At 37.2% G+C, this 16,127-nt stretch overlaps 1 protein-coding gene across 4 annotated transcripts in view; it reads left to right on the plus strand.

Annotated features, from left to right (window-relative positions):
• unm_sa1614 (un-named sa1614) overlaps positions 1 to 16,127 on the plus strand; it is a 39,859-nt gene that overhangs the window by 18,519 nt on the left and 5,213 nt on the right. For all 4 annotated transcript variants that reach the window (XM_079596661.1, XM_079596660.1, XM_079596663.1 and 1 more), the window contains exons 9-22: positions 2,243 to 2,329; positions 3,925 to 4,025; positions 4,312 to 4,381; positions 5,745 to 5,832; positions 6,349 to 6,397; positions 7,836 to 7,999; positions 10,760 to 10,893; positions 11,069 to 11,160; positions 13,027 to 13,213; positions 13,852 to 13,937; positions 14,031 to 14,146; positions 14,477 to 14,544; positions 15,332 to 15,439; positions 15,877 to 16,111. In XM_079596661.1, coding sequence (XP_079452787.1) covers positions 2,243 to 2,329; positions 3,925 to 4,025; positions 4,312 to 4,381; positions 5,745 to 5,832; positions 6,349 to 6,397; positions 7,836 to 7,999; positions 10,760 to 10,893; positions 11,069 to 11,160; positions 13,027 to 13,213; positions 13,852 to 13,937; positions 14,031 to 14,146; positions 14,477 to 14,544; positions 15,332 to 15,439; positions 15,877 to 16,111 — 1,585 coding nt within the window. The remainder of the gene's footprint in view (positions 1 to 2,242; positions 2,330 to 3,924; positions 4,026 to 4,311; positions 4,382 to 5,744; positions 5,833 to 6,348; positions 6,398 to 7,835; positions 8,000 to 10,759; positions 10,894 to 11,068; positions 11,161 to 13,026; positions 13,214 to 13,851; positions 13,938 to 14,030; positions 14,147 to 14,476; positions 14,545 to 15,331; positions 15,440 to 15,876; positions 16,112 to 16,127) is intronic.

A 16,127-nucleotide genomic window follows, 5' to 3' on the forward strand; every position in this document is an offset into this window, starting at 1 on the left:
CGACGCACACCATCATCTTCAGAGGGCAGTGCGCAGACAAAGGAACCAAGCAGACATTCGGAGGGCAGAGCCACCTACCTTTCAGCCAGGACAGAAGGTCTGGCTATCCACACGAGACATCAAGCTGCGCCTGCCCTGCAAGAAGCTGAGTCCCAGATACGTTGGTCCCTTCACTATCATCCGACAAATCAACCCCGTCACCTACCAACTCCAGTTACCCTCGCACTACAGAATCCACTCTACATTTCATGTCTCACTCCTTAAACCTTATCACTCACCTGTATCTGTTCCCTCCACAGAGCCTTGCCCGACAGATGAACCCCCTCTCCCACTGATTCAGGAAGATGGAACCATCTATACGATCCGGGAGATCTTGGATTCCCGGCGCCGTGGTGGTCGCTTGGAGTATCTGGTGGACTGGGAGGGTTATGGACCAGAGGAACGTTCCTGGACACCTAGAGATGACATCCTAGACCCTACTCTCCTTACTGCTTTCCATGATTCTCACCCAGATCGTCCAGCACCCCGAGGAAGAGGCCGACCACCACGACGTCGGGGTCCACGGCCCTCAGGAGCAGGCCGTGGAGGGGGGGGTACTGTCAGGGATCAGCCAGGCTCCACCACCACCCAATCACTGAGATCACTATCACCTGAATATTAATTACCAGCACCTGTACGCCATCACCACAAACACTTATAAGCACACACTTCACCCTGGTACTTTGTCTGGTCTCGTAAATGAGTAGGACTCTCAAAGCTTCTTCGCCTACCTTCCAAGCAACTCTCTACGGAGTATCTCCATCGTCTAGTTTGAAGTCTTCTGTGTCTCCAAGTTCGTCACCCTCTTCATCTTAACCATCGTTGTCTGAGTTTATCTCTCTCCAACACTGGTGTGTGCTTCCTTCACCACGGCTTCTTCCACCATCATCAAGGACAGTCAGTATCCACGGTTCCACGCCCTTCATTGTTTACAATCCACTACGGTGCCCATTGCAACTTCTCATTGTGTATCAATAAACTGGTTACTCATTTCTACTTTCCTGTTTGGAGTGTCTGTTTCGTTACAATTACAACCACACTGATATAACCAAGTGACTCACATCGAAGTGCAGTGTTGGGATGTAATGCATTACTAAGTAATTAATTACTGTAATTTAATTACTTTTCCCTTGAAAAAGTAAAGGGATTTCTTTTAATTTTCCCTTCATTTAATAACAGTTACTTCTGATGTAATTGCATTATAGACTATAAAATAATTATTTATTAAACAATAGTGGTTTTAACATAAAAAAATTATGTTTTTAATGTAACCCTCTCCCTTTAAATAATTTGGTCTGAATAATTGATGCAATTTTATATTATTTATTTGAAAGAATGAAAAGAGCAGTTTCATGTCCATCCATTGTTCAACTGGTCGAGGTTGACATTGGAAGACTGTAATTAATAAGTAATGTAATAGAGTAATTAGTACAGTAATACTGTATAATTACACTTTTGATGATGTAATTACTTGAGTGACATACTCAACACTAAGTATTAGTGGTGTTAGAGATTTAAACAAAAGATAATAAACTGCATCCTGCTGAAAAACCCCATCTATCCTATTGTAGATTAAGCTAGTCTTTCTGGACACCTAGTCTGGCCAAACTCCTGTTTAACTGGTTTAGCTGGTTAGCCTGCTGATTTTGCTGCTTGACCTGGTAGCAAGCATACACATTTTCTCTAAAATATCTAGCAACCAGGGTTATTACTGTTAACTAAAACTATTGTAGGTATGTTATATATAGTAGGTATATGAAATAAAGCTGAAATAAAATTTAAACATTGGAAACTAAGCGAAAATGAGAAATGTTGCCTTGGCAGTTAACATCCTAGATTTCACTCTAGACCTTGAAGAACCACAACAGTGTGGCTTTTGTTTGCTTGGATCACGGTGCATCAAGGTTACCAGCCTCCGCCGATCTACCTCATGCTGACACAATCAGGGAAGAAATCAGCGCTGTAAGCAGTTGGTAACAGTAAATCCCATTTAAGGGCAAATTTGTGGTGGGTAAAGCAGACGGCTTCTTTCAGCTGCAGTGATGTTGTGAGTGACAGACAACTTAATGAAAGGGCAATTGTCTCACCTAAAGCTTAAGCAATCATGCTTAGAAAAACACGGCTGGAGGAATGCACAAGGAGGAGAGGAAGTGTAGGATGTGTTTGGAGGAATTTAAGAGTGTGTTTGTGTGTGTTTATACAGATCAAACATAAGCAGGATGAGGAGAAGAGACAGCTCTGTTCTCTCCGAGATCAGCTCAGACCTGCTCTACAGCCCGAATTCAAAGAGGTAAAGATTGACACTGTATTTGCACTTCACTCCCGCTCCGTTTGCGCACACATTTTTCCCGCTTTAGCACACATTTCTCATGCTTATTTTACACCTCTTACACTTCTTGCTGTTCAGTTTAGTTTTTTCTAACACTTCCTCTGGATATGATCTCACACTGTTAAATTGTAGGCTTATATGTATGGAGATACCGGGGCAGATTGGCACAATGGCTATTTCTCAGAAAGCTGATTTTCAAAGATAAACCTACACTGAGAAATTAATATATATCTATATAGAGAAATAGTGTGACAACTAGCACAGCCACTTTTCACATATTTCTGCAGTGAGCGGTACATACAATACACTGTGGCTCTGTGTTCAGTTTTGTATTGCATAGGACTGCGGTGTGTTTAATCCTCCGCCGTGTTCTGTTTTTCCTGTTTCAGAGGTCACCCACCACTATTGATTCACAAAAATCAATACCATGTTATGTTGCAGTGTATGGCGGTATACATTATTTGTCTGGGTAATAAATAGATAGGGTCTTATGGAGCAATTTGTTAGTCTTACTCAGGTATTTAATGGGATAATGGTGGAGGGGGATCAATATATGTGTTACTGTCAATCATCTTCCACAACTCTTTTTTAAGTGCTTGGAATGGCTGTGAAGAACAGCTATTAACAAAATCGTTTTTTCTAAATGCCTCACTGACAAAACAGCAGTCCAGGAGAGTAAGTTGAGACGTTTTTTTTATTATCATGTGATATTATCGAGCTGCCCTAATTACTCATAAACGCATGCATGTGAACTGTCACCTCATGTTTCCCACTTTAGTTGAAAAAATTTGCATGTGCAATATGGTGTGACATTCTCACAAGGAATATAACAATTTGCTGTCAAACTTGCTGCAAAAATCATATCCAATTTTCATGTTTTTGTTTCTGAAAGCTGTTTTGAAAGATATTTTGGATATTTTGGATCTATTTCCTGTTGACATCATTTCATTATTTTCTGTTGACATAATATTCCTTTTTTATTATTAAATCTGTACCCACGGCATGCGTGGTATTCATCTATTGTGCATGTCCTGCATGTACTAACCCTTCTTCATAAGTGTGAGCCAGTACTTCTTCTCAGTGTTAGCACTTAAGTTCAGACAAAAATGAAACTTCTGTCATAATTTACTCCCCCTCATTTCAGTCTAAACCTTCATGACTTTCTTTCTTCCATGGAATAATAAAGAAGATATTTCGCAGAATGTTCCCACTGCTCTTTTCCATAGAATTAAACGGTGACCTAGCAAATCTATCTGAAAAGTCATGTGGACTCATTTTATGGTGCTTTTATGGTGCTTTTTTGTCATTTTTGTAGTTGAAAGCCCCTGTTCACATTGACTTTCATTGCATGAAAAAGAGAAGTGAGAAAATTCTGCTAAACGTCTTCTATTTTGTTCCCACAAAAATGAATACATAAAAATAAATAATACAGGAACTATCTCTTTAAGCTGCGGTGTGCAAAAGCCCATGCATAGAGGCAATGGAAATCAAAAAAGCTTTTTGGCCGCCACGTATAAACAAACCATGACTTTCCAGTTTATGCTTCTGTTGTTCAGGATTCTCTAAGCAGACAGACCGTGTACAGCATGCATCAGCTTCAAGGCAACAAGCAATATGGCACAGAGAAATCAGGCTACCTCTACAAGAGAAGTGATGGGTAAATAAATTCATGTTGTAGCAAATGGTCATGATATTATTGAATTTCTGCTCCCGGATCCTGCATTCTTCAAACATGACGTATAATCCACACTTTCATTTAGATTTCCCTGATAAATGCTTTTGGAAGTGCTCTGTTAGCCCTTCATTTCAAATTATTCATGTGTGGTAGGACACGCTGTCCCGGGAGTTACACACAGATCAGTCACTGCATTCACTGTATAGCTTTGTGTTGATTGAGGAGAATGTGATGTGGATGCTGTGCCGTAATCTCCTTTCTGTGATAGGTTGAGGAAGATGTGGCAGAAGAGGAAATGTTCTGTGCAGAACTGCTATCTCACCATCGCTCATGGAACCGTGAGTACTCGCATCACTCTCTGTAAATACAGCAGCAAACAGTTTTTTTCCTTCTGCTGGTTTCTGTGAAAAAAATGTGGATACGTTCAAAATGTCACGTGTGTTTGCAAGGAGAGAGCACAACGTTTTAGAACAAAGAGCTGCAACGAAGACGGACAATGAAATGAAAGAAACACAGGCTTAAATACACAGACTAAACTAATCACAGAATCAATGACAGTTGCAAACACTAATAAAACCATGAGTAGCCAGAGAAACTAACTATTACACATGAAACTGGGACACAGAACTGAAAGACAAGACAAAAACCCACCCAATCATATGCCGAACATGGTGACGCTTTATAATATACAGTAATGAAGTACAACCACATTTCCAGAAAAGTTGGGACATTTTGTAAAATGCAATACAATTCAGAATTTGTTAATTCTCTTGAACCTTTTTTTTAACTGACAAAAGTACTAAGAAAAGATTTCCACTGACCAACATAATTGTATTTTGTAAATATAAACAAGTTTGATTTACAAATAGTTTATAGTTAATTAATAGTTTATAGTTAATAGACTATATACAATTGTCACTGTAATTATTGTTATTGTCTAATTACGGTAATTAATTGCTTTAAACCAACCTTTATTGGACATTACAATGACAGAGTTACTATTAACTATTAATAAACGAATAGTTTGCAAATGATTTATAAGTGCTTTGTTACTGTATACTTAATATGAAGTGTTACACAGATTTTCTCAGAGATGTCTGTAAGCCATCATAAGGCCTGTGCAGACCCATTCTGAATTTTTTTTCATGAGAAACGTGTACATGATATCAAAACATGCACCTTAATATGGCATTTTACACCTGGAAATATCATACTGTGTTTTTTTGGATCCCAAATATGACGAATTGGACTGATTTGGTGCTTAAGAAACATTTATGACACATATTATACATTTTTCATCATTCCTTGGGGAACAGAAAGTTCAAAAGAACAGCATTTATTTGAAATATATTTTTTGTAACATTATAAATGTCTTTATTGTCACTTTCGATCAATTTAATACATCCTTGCTAAATTAAATTATTAATTTTTTTTTTTTAAATCCCACTGACCACATATTTGTGAATAGTAGAGTATATTTAGGCCTATTTATTTATTACTTACTTAGATATGTATTTATATAATGATACATATTTATTTATTTATTTATATTTATATTATTATTTTATATTTTATACTTTCATAATATTTAGTTGTATTCTCAATGGCCGAAACCAATGCTGATATGCACACAATACAATTGAGATGTACACAAAATTGCACTAGACAGGCCTTTAGTGATGTGCTGTCCCTTCATTGCAGCCTAATAAATCACCAGCTAAACTGAACCTCCTCACCTGCCAAGTCAAACCAAGTCTGGAAGACAAGAAATGCTTTGACCTCATCTCACGTGAGTGAACCACGCACTCTCTCAGCATTCCCCAACCAAGCGTTCGGTCCATCACACACTCTCCCATGTGATATATAATTGAGAAAAAAAATATCAAAGGTATAGATTTCAGGATCTCCACGCCAAGCTGAGGCGAACCAGCCTCGGGCTGTTTTTAGTGAAGTGAACTGCATAATTGTATCTGCATGCGTCCATGCATTATTCTGGCCTCAGGTCTCTAGTGTCATTATTACGTTATGTAACGATCATGAAATATTTTGCAATACAATACTAGAGTCCTTGAAACAAATGCAGGTTGTTCTGAAAACATGGCACTATTTAAATTCACTATTTGCACTTGAGCACAATTGTTTGTTCTTTCCTGCCACTTGTATTTTAACAAAGGACCTCAAACCTGTTTAATCTCTCCTGATTGTTTGCTGATTACATGTTAGCTGGTGCCAGCTGAGGATAAATTGTGAATTTACAAGGAATAATGAGTGTGTATGTGTGTGTGTGTTATTTATTTATTTATAGATAATCGCACTTACCATTTTCTGGCTGATGATGAGTCTGATTGTATGGCGTAAGTATTTCTTTTGTTTATTCACAGCAATAAATACTTGAAACACAAACTGTTTAAATCACACTATTTGGTTTGTTTCAACATTAAAGAACCTACTCAAGCATGTGTGTACCTCAATGAGTAATTTTAACATAATTGCACATAAATTCAATCAATAAAAAGCAATGCAAACTATTATTCATAATAAATGTTTTTATAACTATGCACAAAATGTATCTTAAATTAATAGAGATATTTAAAAATGATGTATTAACGTATTTCCTATTGAAATAGGAAGTTTGAGCAGGACATATCAAAGGGCTTTTTATTTAAATTCTCAACAGGCTTTAGTTTACGTCACAGTTGTGAACGATTTTTTTCTACTTGCTAATTGGTTGCAGGTGTTATTATGGGGCATGACATTCTCATTCTTGAAAGCATCTGATTGCGCATAAACCAGAATAAATGCAGAATAAATCAATATTTTTTGTAAAATGAAATGTTTCTTGAGCATCAAATCAGCATATTAGAATAATTTCTGAAGGATCATGTGACTCTGTAGACTGGAGTAATGATGCTGAAAATGCCGTTTTGATAACACAGGAATAAACTACGTTTTGATATATATTCAGATACGAAACAGTTATATTAAATTATAATAATATTTCAAAAATATTAATGTGAGCATAAGAAACTTCTTTCAAAAATAACAAAAAAATCTTACCAACCCCAAACTCTTGAACATTAGTGTATATCTGCTAAAAGTGAATTTTGTCACTGTACACCATGCAGCATAAAGATGACCTTAAAGCTCACAGACATTAACTAAAAGCCACAAAAATATGATTCTGATTTCATGGGAAATGCCTTTATTCTGCCAGACACTGATCTGCCCGAGTCTCAGTCCACTCATGTGACTGTCAGATGAGAATGTGTAGAGGCCGTCAGAAAGGAAAGAGCTTGTATAATTTTCAGCACACACACCTCTTCCGATTTGACCTTTCCATCTTGACAGAGGAACAGAGCCTCCTTTCTTGGAGAGAAAGAGAAATATGTAACATTTCTTCCTCAGATGTGGCTGCATGTACGATGATTGAAGTGCTTCTCGTGTCAGATCACAACCCAGGCTTCCATCTTCAGCTAAATGTCAGAGTTGAAGAGGAGCAAGAGAAAAGATTATTGATAGTCGCATTATACCGCAGCTTTTCAGAAATGAATCCTAGAGAGGGTATTCACTGACTAGAAGTACGCAAAGCCTGTGCACTGTTTACAAAATTCCCTGAGCTGTAATCAAGGCCATTTTCTCGATAATTGCAAATGAACTGACCAATCAGAGAGCTGGATCAGTATTAGTCACAAATGACTTTTCTATGCACGGTGCCACCTGGAAATTTGATCTGAAGTTTCTTGTCGCCCTCTAATGGTTGTATTTGTTATTGCACCTTCCTAAAAATATCAGGTGGATATCAGTGCTGACAAACAGTAAGCAGGAGGCTCTAAATGTGGCTCTGGATGAGAGGAGGACAAGTGGGGAGAACAGCGTGGAGGATCTGACGCGATCTATCACTGAGGATATTCGCCGCATTCCTGGAAACAACGTTTGCTGCGACTGCGGGGCCACAGGTACAAAAATAAAGTCTTTATAGCACAAATGTTTTGGACGTGTGCTATGATGTTTTCTGAACCCAAAATATCATGGTACATGAATATGTGTGCTGCCTTCACATGCTTTCTGAATTATCGTAAATACGAGTTTCCTTGTCGGAAATTGGGCATAAACGCCCTCTCAAGTCGTATTTAATAATGGGAAACTTGGAGATCATTTTGATAGCCGGGCTTTTGAGTTGGGCATGCATGCCATAACTTTGTACATGGTGGCAACAAACATAGCATATATTTGAACAAAATTCTAGAACAGACTATCTCGCGGTGAATGTATATGGTTTATACATTTTATTGAAAATTAAATATATCTTCATACACAGCACAGGTACATCTGTAAGATGTCTGCTAAAGCATCAATCTGGAAAGCATCTGATGTGTAAAAACATCCGATAAACGTCTAAAAAGCAGTTTTACATACTTTCTAAACCTTAAACATCTTAAAGACATCTTCTAAATGTCTATATGACATCTAACAGGAAACGACGTATTGCAGATGAGCAAACACTCTAAAAAATACATCTTGCAGATGTAAATGCAGACATCAAATAGACGTCTCAGAGATGTACTTGCGCTATCGGGGAGATTACCCCAAGAAATAGGCAAGAATAAAACTGGTGTTCTCTATGATTCCTGTTTTTTCCTGTTAAATGTGAGTTTTGTCAACTCTTAGGAGTGCACTGATGTTAAAGTGTTTTGACTCAAACAATTCTCAAAGACATTGTTTATGATAGAGTCTTTCATATATTTTAACAGTGCTATTGGACTAAAACGGGGTTCAAAACTGAAACTAAGCAGTTTAAGAAAACTGCGGCTTTGGAAATGGGCACCCATGAACCACAGTTTCAGAACCGCAGCCACAGAACCGAAAGTGAGAGGCGGGGCTTAATCAGTCATTTGTGCTTTTTTAAAATATGAGCTGTTTTTACATGGATTTTGATCAGATCTATGTCTACAATATTAGCAACAATACTTTTAAATAAAGTCACTTCTGTTCATATAATATGAATAAGATATCATGATGTACAATGAGCTAAATTTTACAACATAGCCTATTGATCACGCTTAATGTCACTGAATAGATACAAACACAGTAGTTTATACTTCAAGGTTATAGACTGCAACTGTACGTTTTTATTAAAAAAAATAAAATAAATGTATAACATGTTGTAAAGTGTTTCCCATTTGACTGTATATTTGATCCTTTATGTTCATGTTGTTAAATAATATGAGTATGTGACGTATTTAATGTAAAATAAAAATAATTATTTAATACAAAGCCTTGAACAAGTGAAAACAAAAAGGATATTTAAAAAATATTTCTCGGTTTAAAACGTATTTAAACGGCTCATAATAAAAATAAAAACATGCAAACAACAAATAATCTTCTTAAAACACAAAAACTATTGACTCTTAAGCCCATTTTTGCAGAAATACCTCTCACCCCTGAAAACGAAATTAATACATTTACGTTATTAATTAAGAATTATTCACAAATGTAAAAAAAAAAAAGAAGCTTTATTGATAAAATGTGAAAGACGTGATTAAATTTTTTTAGATAAACACTTGTATCACACACATCTCATTTTATTCTACATCATGCTTCTGTTGTCAAATGTCTCATTGGCTTAAATGCGTGTTTCACTTGTTCAAGGATTTGAAATTATTAAATACATGTAGGCCTATATTTGACATTAAATGCCCATACCTCCGTGTCTTTAAGTACGCTACTATTTGTCACAAGTTCACAACATGAAGATAGGCTTCGTAAGGAAATAATATTATCATATAATACAGTCAATTAGGGAGACATTTTACTATATGGTTATACATTTATTCATATATTTTCAAAATGATATGGTTAAAAGTAGGCTATTTGTTCTCAGTTTATGCAAATTAGACTAACCCAAGTCATATGAACAAAAATAGTTTGTATTATTCATTAACATGGTAATTAAAAATCCTCATTCTACATCATGATATCTTATGCATAGTATACAGTATTTGAACATAAAAGTGACTTTATTTAAAAGTATTGTTGTTAAATATTGTAGACATAGATCTAAGCCCCGCCCCTCACTTCCGGTTCTGTGGCTGTGGTTCTGAAACTGCTGGCGCTGCGCTTCTGCAGCTGGATACTATTGGAGACTATGCTGGTCCTCTGTTCATGCTGTTTCTTTAAATGCCTGTCCATAAATCATGTTTAATTAAATTAAAACCCAGTGAGTGTACATGAGAGAACAGCCTGCAGGATTTATAGACATGTTTCTTATAAAAAGTGCTGAGTTCAGATTTTCTTTGGCTGCACCTTTTATCTCCATTGCAAAAAGTACAAGTGTGAATATCATTGAATATCACTGCAGCAGGTTCACTCTGAGCAAGTGTTATTTTAGTGTTATGTATATACTATTATAGTATTTTTTAAATATTTGTAATTAGATTTATTTTCATATTTTCTTTTGTCCTTTTGTATTATTATTTAGATTTATCTTTTGCTTTAAAATATTTTTATTTAATTTTAAGGTTAAGAACTTTTGTTTATGGGAGTTTAGTTTTAAAAAGAGTTACCGTAATTTCTCTGATAAGAAAATGAGGGGTGTAAAATGGATAATGTTTAATCAGGCTGTATTTATCTATTGCTAATAAGCCTTCATTTACCGCATGCAGTTTCTGACTGTTAAGCAGCTCATAATGTTTTTTCTTTACACTCTTTGCTTTCAGATCCGACTTGGATCTCTATAAACCTGGGAATCCTGACGTGCATCGAGTGCTCAGGGATCCATCGGGAAATGGGTGTACATTATTCACGCATTCAATCACTTTCTCTGGACAAACTAGGCACTTCAGAATTGCTGGTAAGAATTCACAGAGAACAGATGAGGAAAATAAATGCATGCTTTGTTTAGCTGGTTGTTATCATTATTGCATTCATGTACAGAGAGAGTTTGACAGAGTTGAGAGTATGACAATATTAGTGATTTCTCACGTTCCCGCAGATTTATGTCTCTTCCTCTCTCTTTTGCTCATTAGTTGGCGAGAAACGTGGGGAATTCAGGTTTTAATGAAATTGTGGAAGCCAATCTTCCCAGTCCCTCTGTGAAGCCGTCAGCAGAGAGTGACATGTGAGTGATGAACAGCTCTGTAATTACTCCTCAAATGCCTGCCAAATGGTTTCGACACTTGGAGCCTCTGTGTCCCCATAGCACCCAATGTCTTTAGCATTTCCCATAACATGCGCACCACTCAATTCCCTCTCAATTTTTCCCTGCAAAAGAGCATCTTCATGGCTGGGCCAGGCGTAACCTCTGTACACAATTAACCTGTCTGCAGATGGTGCAGAGCTTTTTAAATTTATTTTAAATTGATCATTCTTGAAAGTAATTTGAAAGCTCAAGAAGATCCAAATTACTTTAACCTTCAAACGGAACGGATTGATTTACCCTGCAGTCACGATCAATGGGAGGAAAGTATGGTTGTGTACGCTTTTCTAGACCAGCTGAACTAAATGAACAGTGCTATTATTAGATTCTTGCACAGAGCCCTGAAATAACATACATATTTCCAGGAACTACTTTAGGGATGTTATATGTCACAGGAAATGCTTAGTTCACTCCAATGTAAGTCTGTTCCAGATTCTCATTCTGCCACCCGACAGCTTTTCCTTTCTAGACTTTCCATGTTTACATCTCAACACCTGTTTCATTATTTGACGACTTTGTCGGGGGGATTGTTACTTAATAAGTTAATGTTGTGAAATATTATTAAAATTTAAGATTACGGGTTTCTTTTTGAATATATTTTAAAATGTAATTTGTTCCTTTGATAGCAAACCTGAATTTTCAGCAGAATTTTAAACAGTCGTGCTGTTTAATATTTTTGTGGAGACTGTAAGGTTGGAAATAATTCAAGATTATTTCAAAGGAACAAAGACATTTGCTTTTCACTCAGACATTTTCAGCACACCAGTGCTGATAGTGATTTAGGCCTGTAGGCCAGAGGTTTGGGACAATAGGGAAGTTGTGATCATCTGATTGGTCAGTTTTGAATATCTCACACCTGGGTGTCAGTGACCTGTAGCTATGCTAAGTGTAAACATAACCTTATTTCACATTGAACCTTTTTAATTCATGGAGTCAGATTAAAACGAGATAATTGCATATGAACATGTGGCTTATTTAACCAAATTACTTTGAGACGCTGGAAAGACTTGAACACGCGTGTCCTTCACCGGCTGATCGGAAACCGGAAGTTGGGCCGAATAGCCGGCTTTTACAAGACCATGAATTTGGTTAAATGTTTTTATTTGGATTCAAAATTATAATTTTATACATAGAAAGTTCAAAAGAACAGCATTTATTTGAAATATAAATAGTTTGTATTGTAACTGTAAATATTTTACTGTCACTTTTGAGCTATACATACAGTACAAGCGGAATACAAGTATTTATATATTTCAAGAAAAAAATCTTACTGACCCCAAACTTTGAACGGTAATTGTAGGTCTACTTAAAGTCTTAAAGGTACAACAGTAGCAAAAAAAAACTGTGCAATTTTAAGGGTCAGAAAGAAGGTGTAAATGGTCTAAATAACAGTTTTTTTTAATGCAAGAATCCTTGCATAACTGAGTTGACTTCAGACACACACACAAAAAGTGCATTGAAAGAGTGGCCCCTTTAAGAACTCTGACACCTGTTACCTGGCGTCTCAGGACTCAGGGTGGATTTTTTTCTAATAGAAATCTCTGTAGTGTTTCAACCTACATCTGTCCAACATGGTACCATGAAAAGAGAGGAGAGATGCACTAATGAGAGCTCCAGTTATGCTTTCTCTTACCATCGGCGACTTGCAATGAGCTTGTAGGCATTGCAGAGATGCAATTTTTTTTAATTTCACTGCACAATTTATTGGTATATCAAACATCTGTTTAATATCACTGCCATTTTGAAACCCAATAAAAGGTGTACTAAAATATTGAGTGTTATTGACAGGGCCGTACGTAAAGACTTCATACTCTCAAAGTATATGGAATGGCAGTTTGCACAGCGCAGCAGCAGCTCACCGGAAACCAAACGCAAATATCTGCAGGATGCTGTTCGCAGTCGAGACGTCTTCACTCTGTTACAGCTGTACGCTGAGAGAACAGAACTCAGCCAGCCACTGCCATGCCACCTACAGGTCAGCAAACACGTCTCGCCTTCTCATTTCCTGCTTAAAGGGATATTTCACCGCTGGAAAGATGAATGTGTATTTAAATTGGGTCATTTATGTTGTAGAAATGTGAAATTATTTTAGAAGTTGGTGCCTTCTAGACTGAGAAAAGCCAGAAAATGTATTTTTGGCTCATGTGGATGAAAGACAACAACTCCCAGAATGCACTTGCTTCGCTGCCCTACGAGGCCACTCCCAAAGCCACATCTACCGGTAAGAGAGCGCAGTTAAACAACAAGGCTTGGCTACTAGTTGACCTGAAACTGAAAAGATTCTGTGAGTGAGATCCCACCCCCTATTGGCGGGTAAAGAACATGCAGAACTACCTCCTACTACTGGCTGTAGTCTCTAGCCTCTGGCCAAAAAAGCCTCCGATGACGCTAAATGACTATTTTTGCGTCATCAGAGGTTTTTTTCCAGACACACAATACAGAAATCGTATTCTCGTCTCAGGGGGGACATATGAGGAAGGGAAGCACGGTCATTCGGAAATACTACCGATACAAAGCTTAATGCTAATCGGTGAAGTATCCCTTTAAGTACATGCATATTTTACCTTTGTATATGTTAGGTCTTCCCTTTTTAATTGCAAAATGTTATGACAGGAAAAGGGGGAAACTGCACTACACTTAGCCGTTCTATTGGCTGACAGAACATCACTTCATGTGGCTGACTTCCTGTTCCACAATAGGTCAGTAAAAAATAACACAATCTGAAAGCGTGTTGGTTATCTGCATGTACATGCGGATATGGATTAAGTGCCTTTCCTTGTCGCCTGTTTCAGTAATAATCTGGACGCTCAGACCATGAAGGGAAACACTGCTCTGCATTACTGCTGCCAGCACAACAAAACTGAGTGCCTTAAACTTCTGCTCAGAGCCAAGGCCAACACACATATCAGTGAGTGAGACCTTCAAGCCCAAAAACCAGCAAGACATTTTTGCTTTGAGTTTTTTCATGATTGAAAATGTGTTTGTTCAACATTTATTAACATTTAACATCCATCCATCGTCTTCCTTTTAGCTGTTTCTTCTGTGATAGAAGATTTATATTTATTTTAATATTAATTGATGCTACATAGGGTTTTATCAGCATCTTATCAGTCATTGTTAAAGCAAGGAAGCTCATCGTGTTCTTTTGAAGGCTAGATTGGCTGTTGGCTCATTTGTCAGGAGTTAATGACAGATCAGGATGATCAGTGAGCTGATGATAATTGCTGTTCTGTGATAGAGAATGATAACGGAGAGACGGGACTGGACGTGGCTCGCAGACTGAAGCACACACTGTGTGAGGAGCTGGTGAGTCAAAATTCTATCCAGCAGTTAAAGCAAGTCTTTATCATTAGGATATTCATATGGGTGTAACCTGTTTATTTCACTTTTATTGAACAAAATGTTTGCCGTACACTTCAACTACATCATGGTCATGCTCTTTTCTGAGCAGGGTCCCCAGCACACCTTTAAAATAATTTAGAAAGTGATATCATGACTAAAAAAGTATATTTACTATATACATTTTATAAAAAATGTTATTACATAATAATCAAATAAAATAATTTAAAGTGGAATATACCGGTAGCTAGAATAATTTATATTTCTAAACCATCCACTACCATTCAAAAGTTTGGTGTTGGCAAGATGTTTTCATGTTTTTGAAAGAAGACTTTCAAGGCTGCATTTATTTGGTCATAAATACAGTACAACAGTAATATTGTTAACTTGTATTACTGTGTAATAAATAACTGTTTTGCATTTTAATATATTTTAAAACGTAATTTACAACTGTGATGGCAAAGATGGATTTTCAGCCGCTATTACGCATATATATATATATATATATATATATACACACATACAGCTAATAACGGTTTCTTAAGGGACACAGAGTTGCCTTCCTGTTTGAATTTGAATCTGTAAAACTTTGTTAAATGATTCATTTCAAGGATTGTTACTTGACATCCAAATGAAAACTGCATCAGCAATCAATAACAAATTTAATCTTTAAAACTAGAAAAGTCATAGAAATCCAATTGTCAAAAAGGGATAGATCTACATGTTACTTATAGTAATGATGTGTCATGTTTAGATCCACCAGTCACAGAACAACCAGTTTAACATGCACGTGCACGTGGAATATGAGTGGAGACTCCGGCAGGACGACCTTTACGAGAGTGATGACGACCTAGATGACAAGGTGACAACATAAGAAGACTACACCACCCATAACTTACAGAACAAACTCGCATGCTAATAGAGCATAATACATGAGACATTCACTGCATCCAAAATCAAATACTTCCCTACTATATAGTATGCGAAAAACAGTACGCCAACAGAGTAGTTTGTCCGAATACATATTATTTGAAAACAGTAGGCGAAAAGTACCCGGAAGACCTCCTTTCGGTGATATATTCTGAAGTGTGTATTCAGTGGACACTTTACTATCCCATGAGGCCAATTTCATTCATATTACCCATATTCATACTATATAGAACACACTTTTTTAACAATACCGAAGTAAATTCAAATGTAGTACCTACTCAGAAGTATGCGATTTTGGATGCACCGATTGTATTTGTGTAGCGTGCAATTCATGGTCTGATGTGTAACAGTGATGGCCCATATTTGTAGATGGGCCCAGTGAAGAAGGAGCGCTTAGGACGACCGTTCAGCTTGTATCACAGTAACTCTGCCTCTCACAGTGGCGGAGGGGGGTTGTTCAACGTGGGTCGGAGGCTGGCAATGGCCCGAGGGGATAACCGGAGGGACGTGTTTGCCAGTCCCAACTCTCAGACGCGCAGCCTTGACAGTCCCCCTCCACCACCCCCTTCATCACCCGCACCGCCACTCCCACCCCGGGTCAGAGGTGAGAAAACTCTTCT

The sequence above is a fragment of the Phoxinus phoxinus genome, assembly GCF_949152265.1.
Source record: "Phoxinus phoxinus genome assembly, chromosome: 22".
NCBI lineage: Eukaryota > Metazoa > Chordata > Actinopteri > Cypriniformes > Leuciscidae > Phoxinus > Phoxinus phoxinus.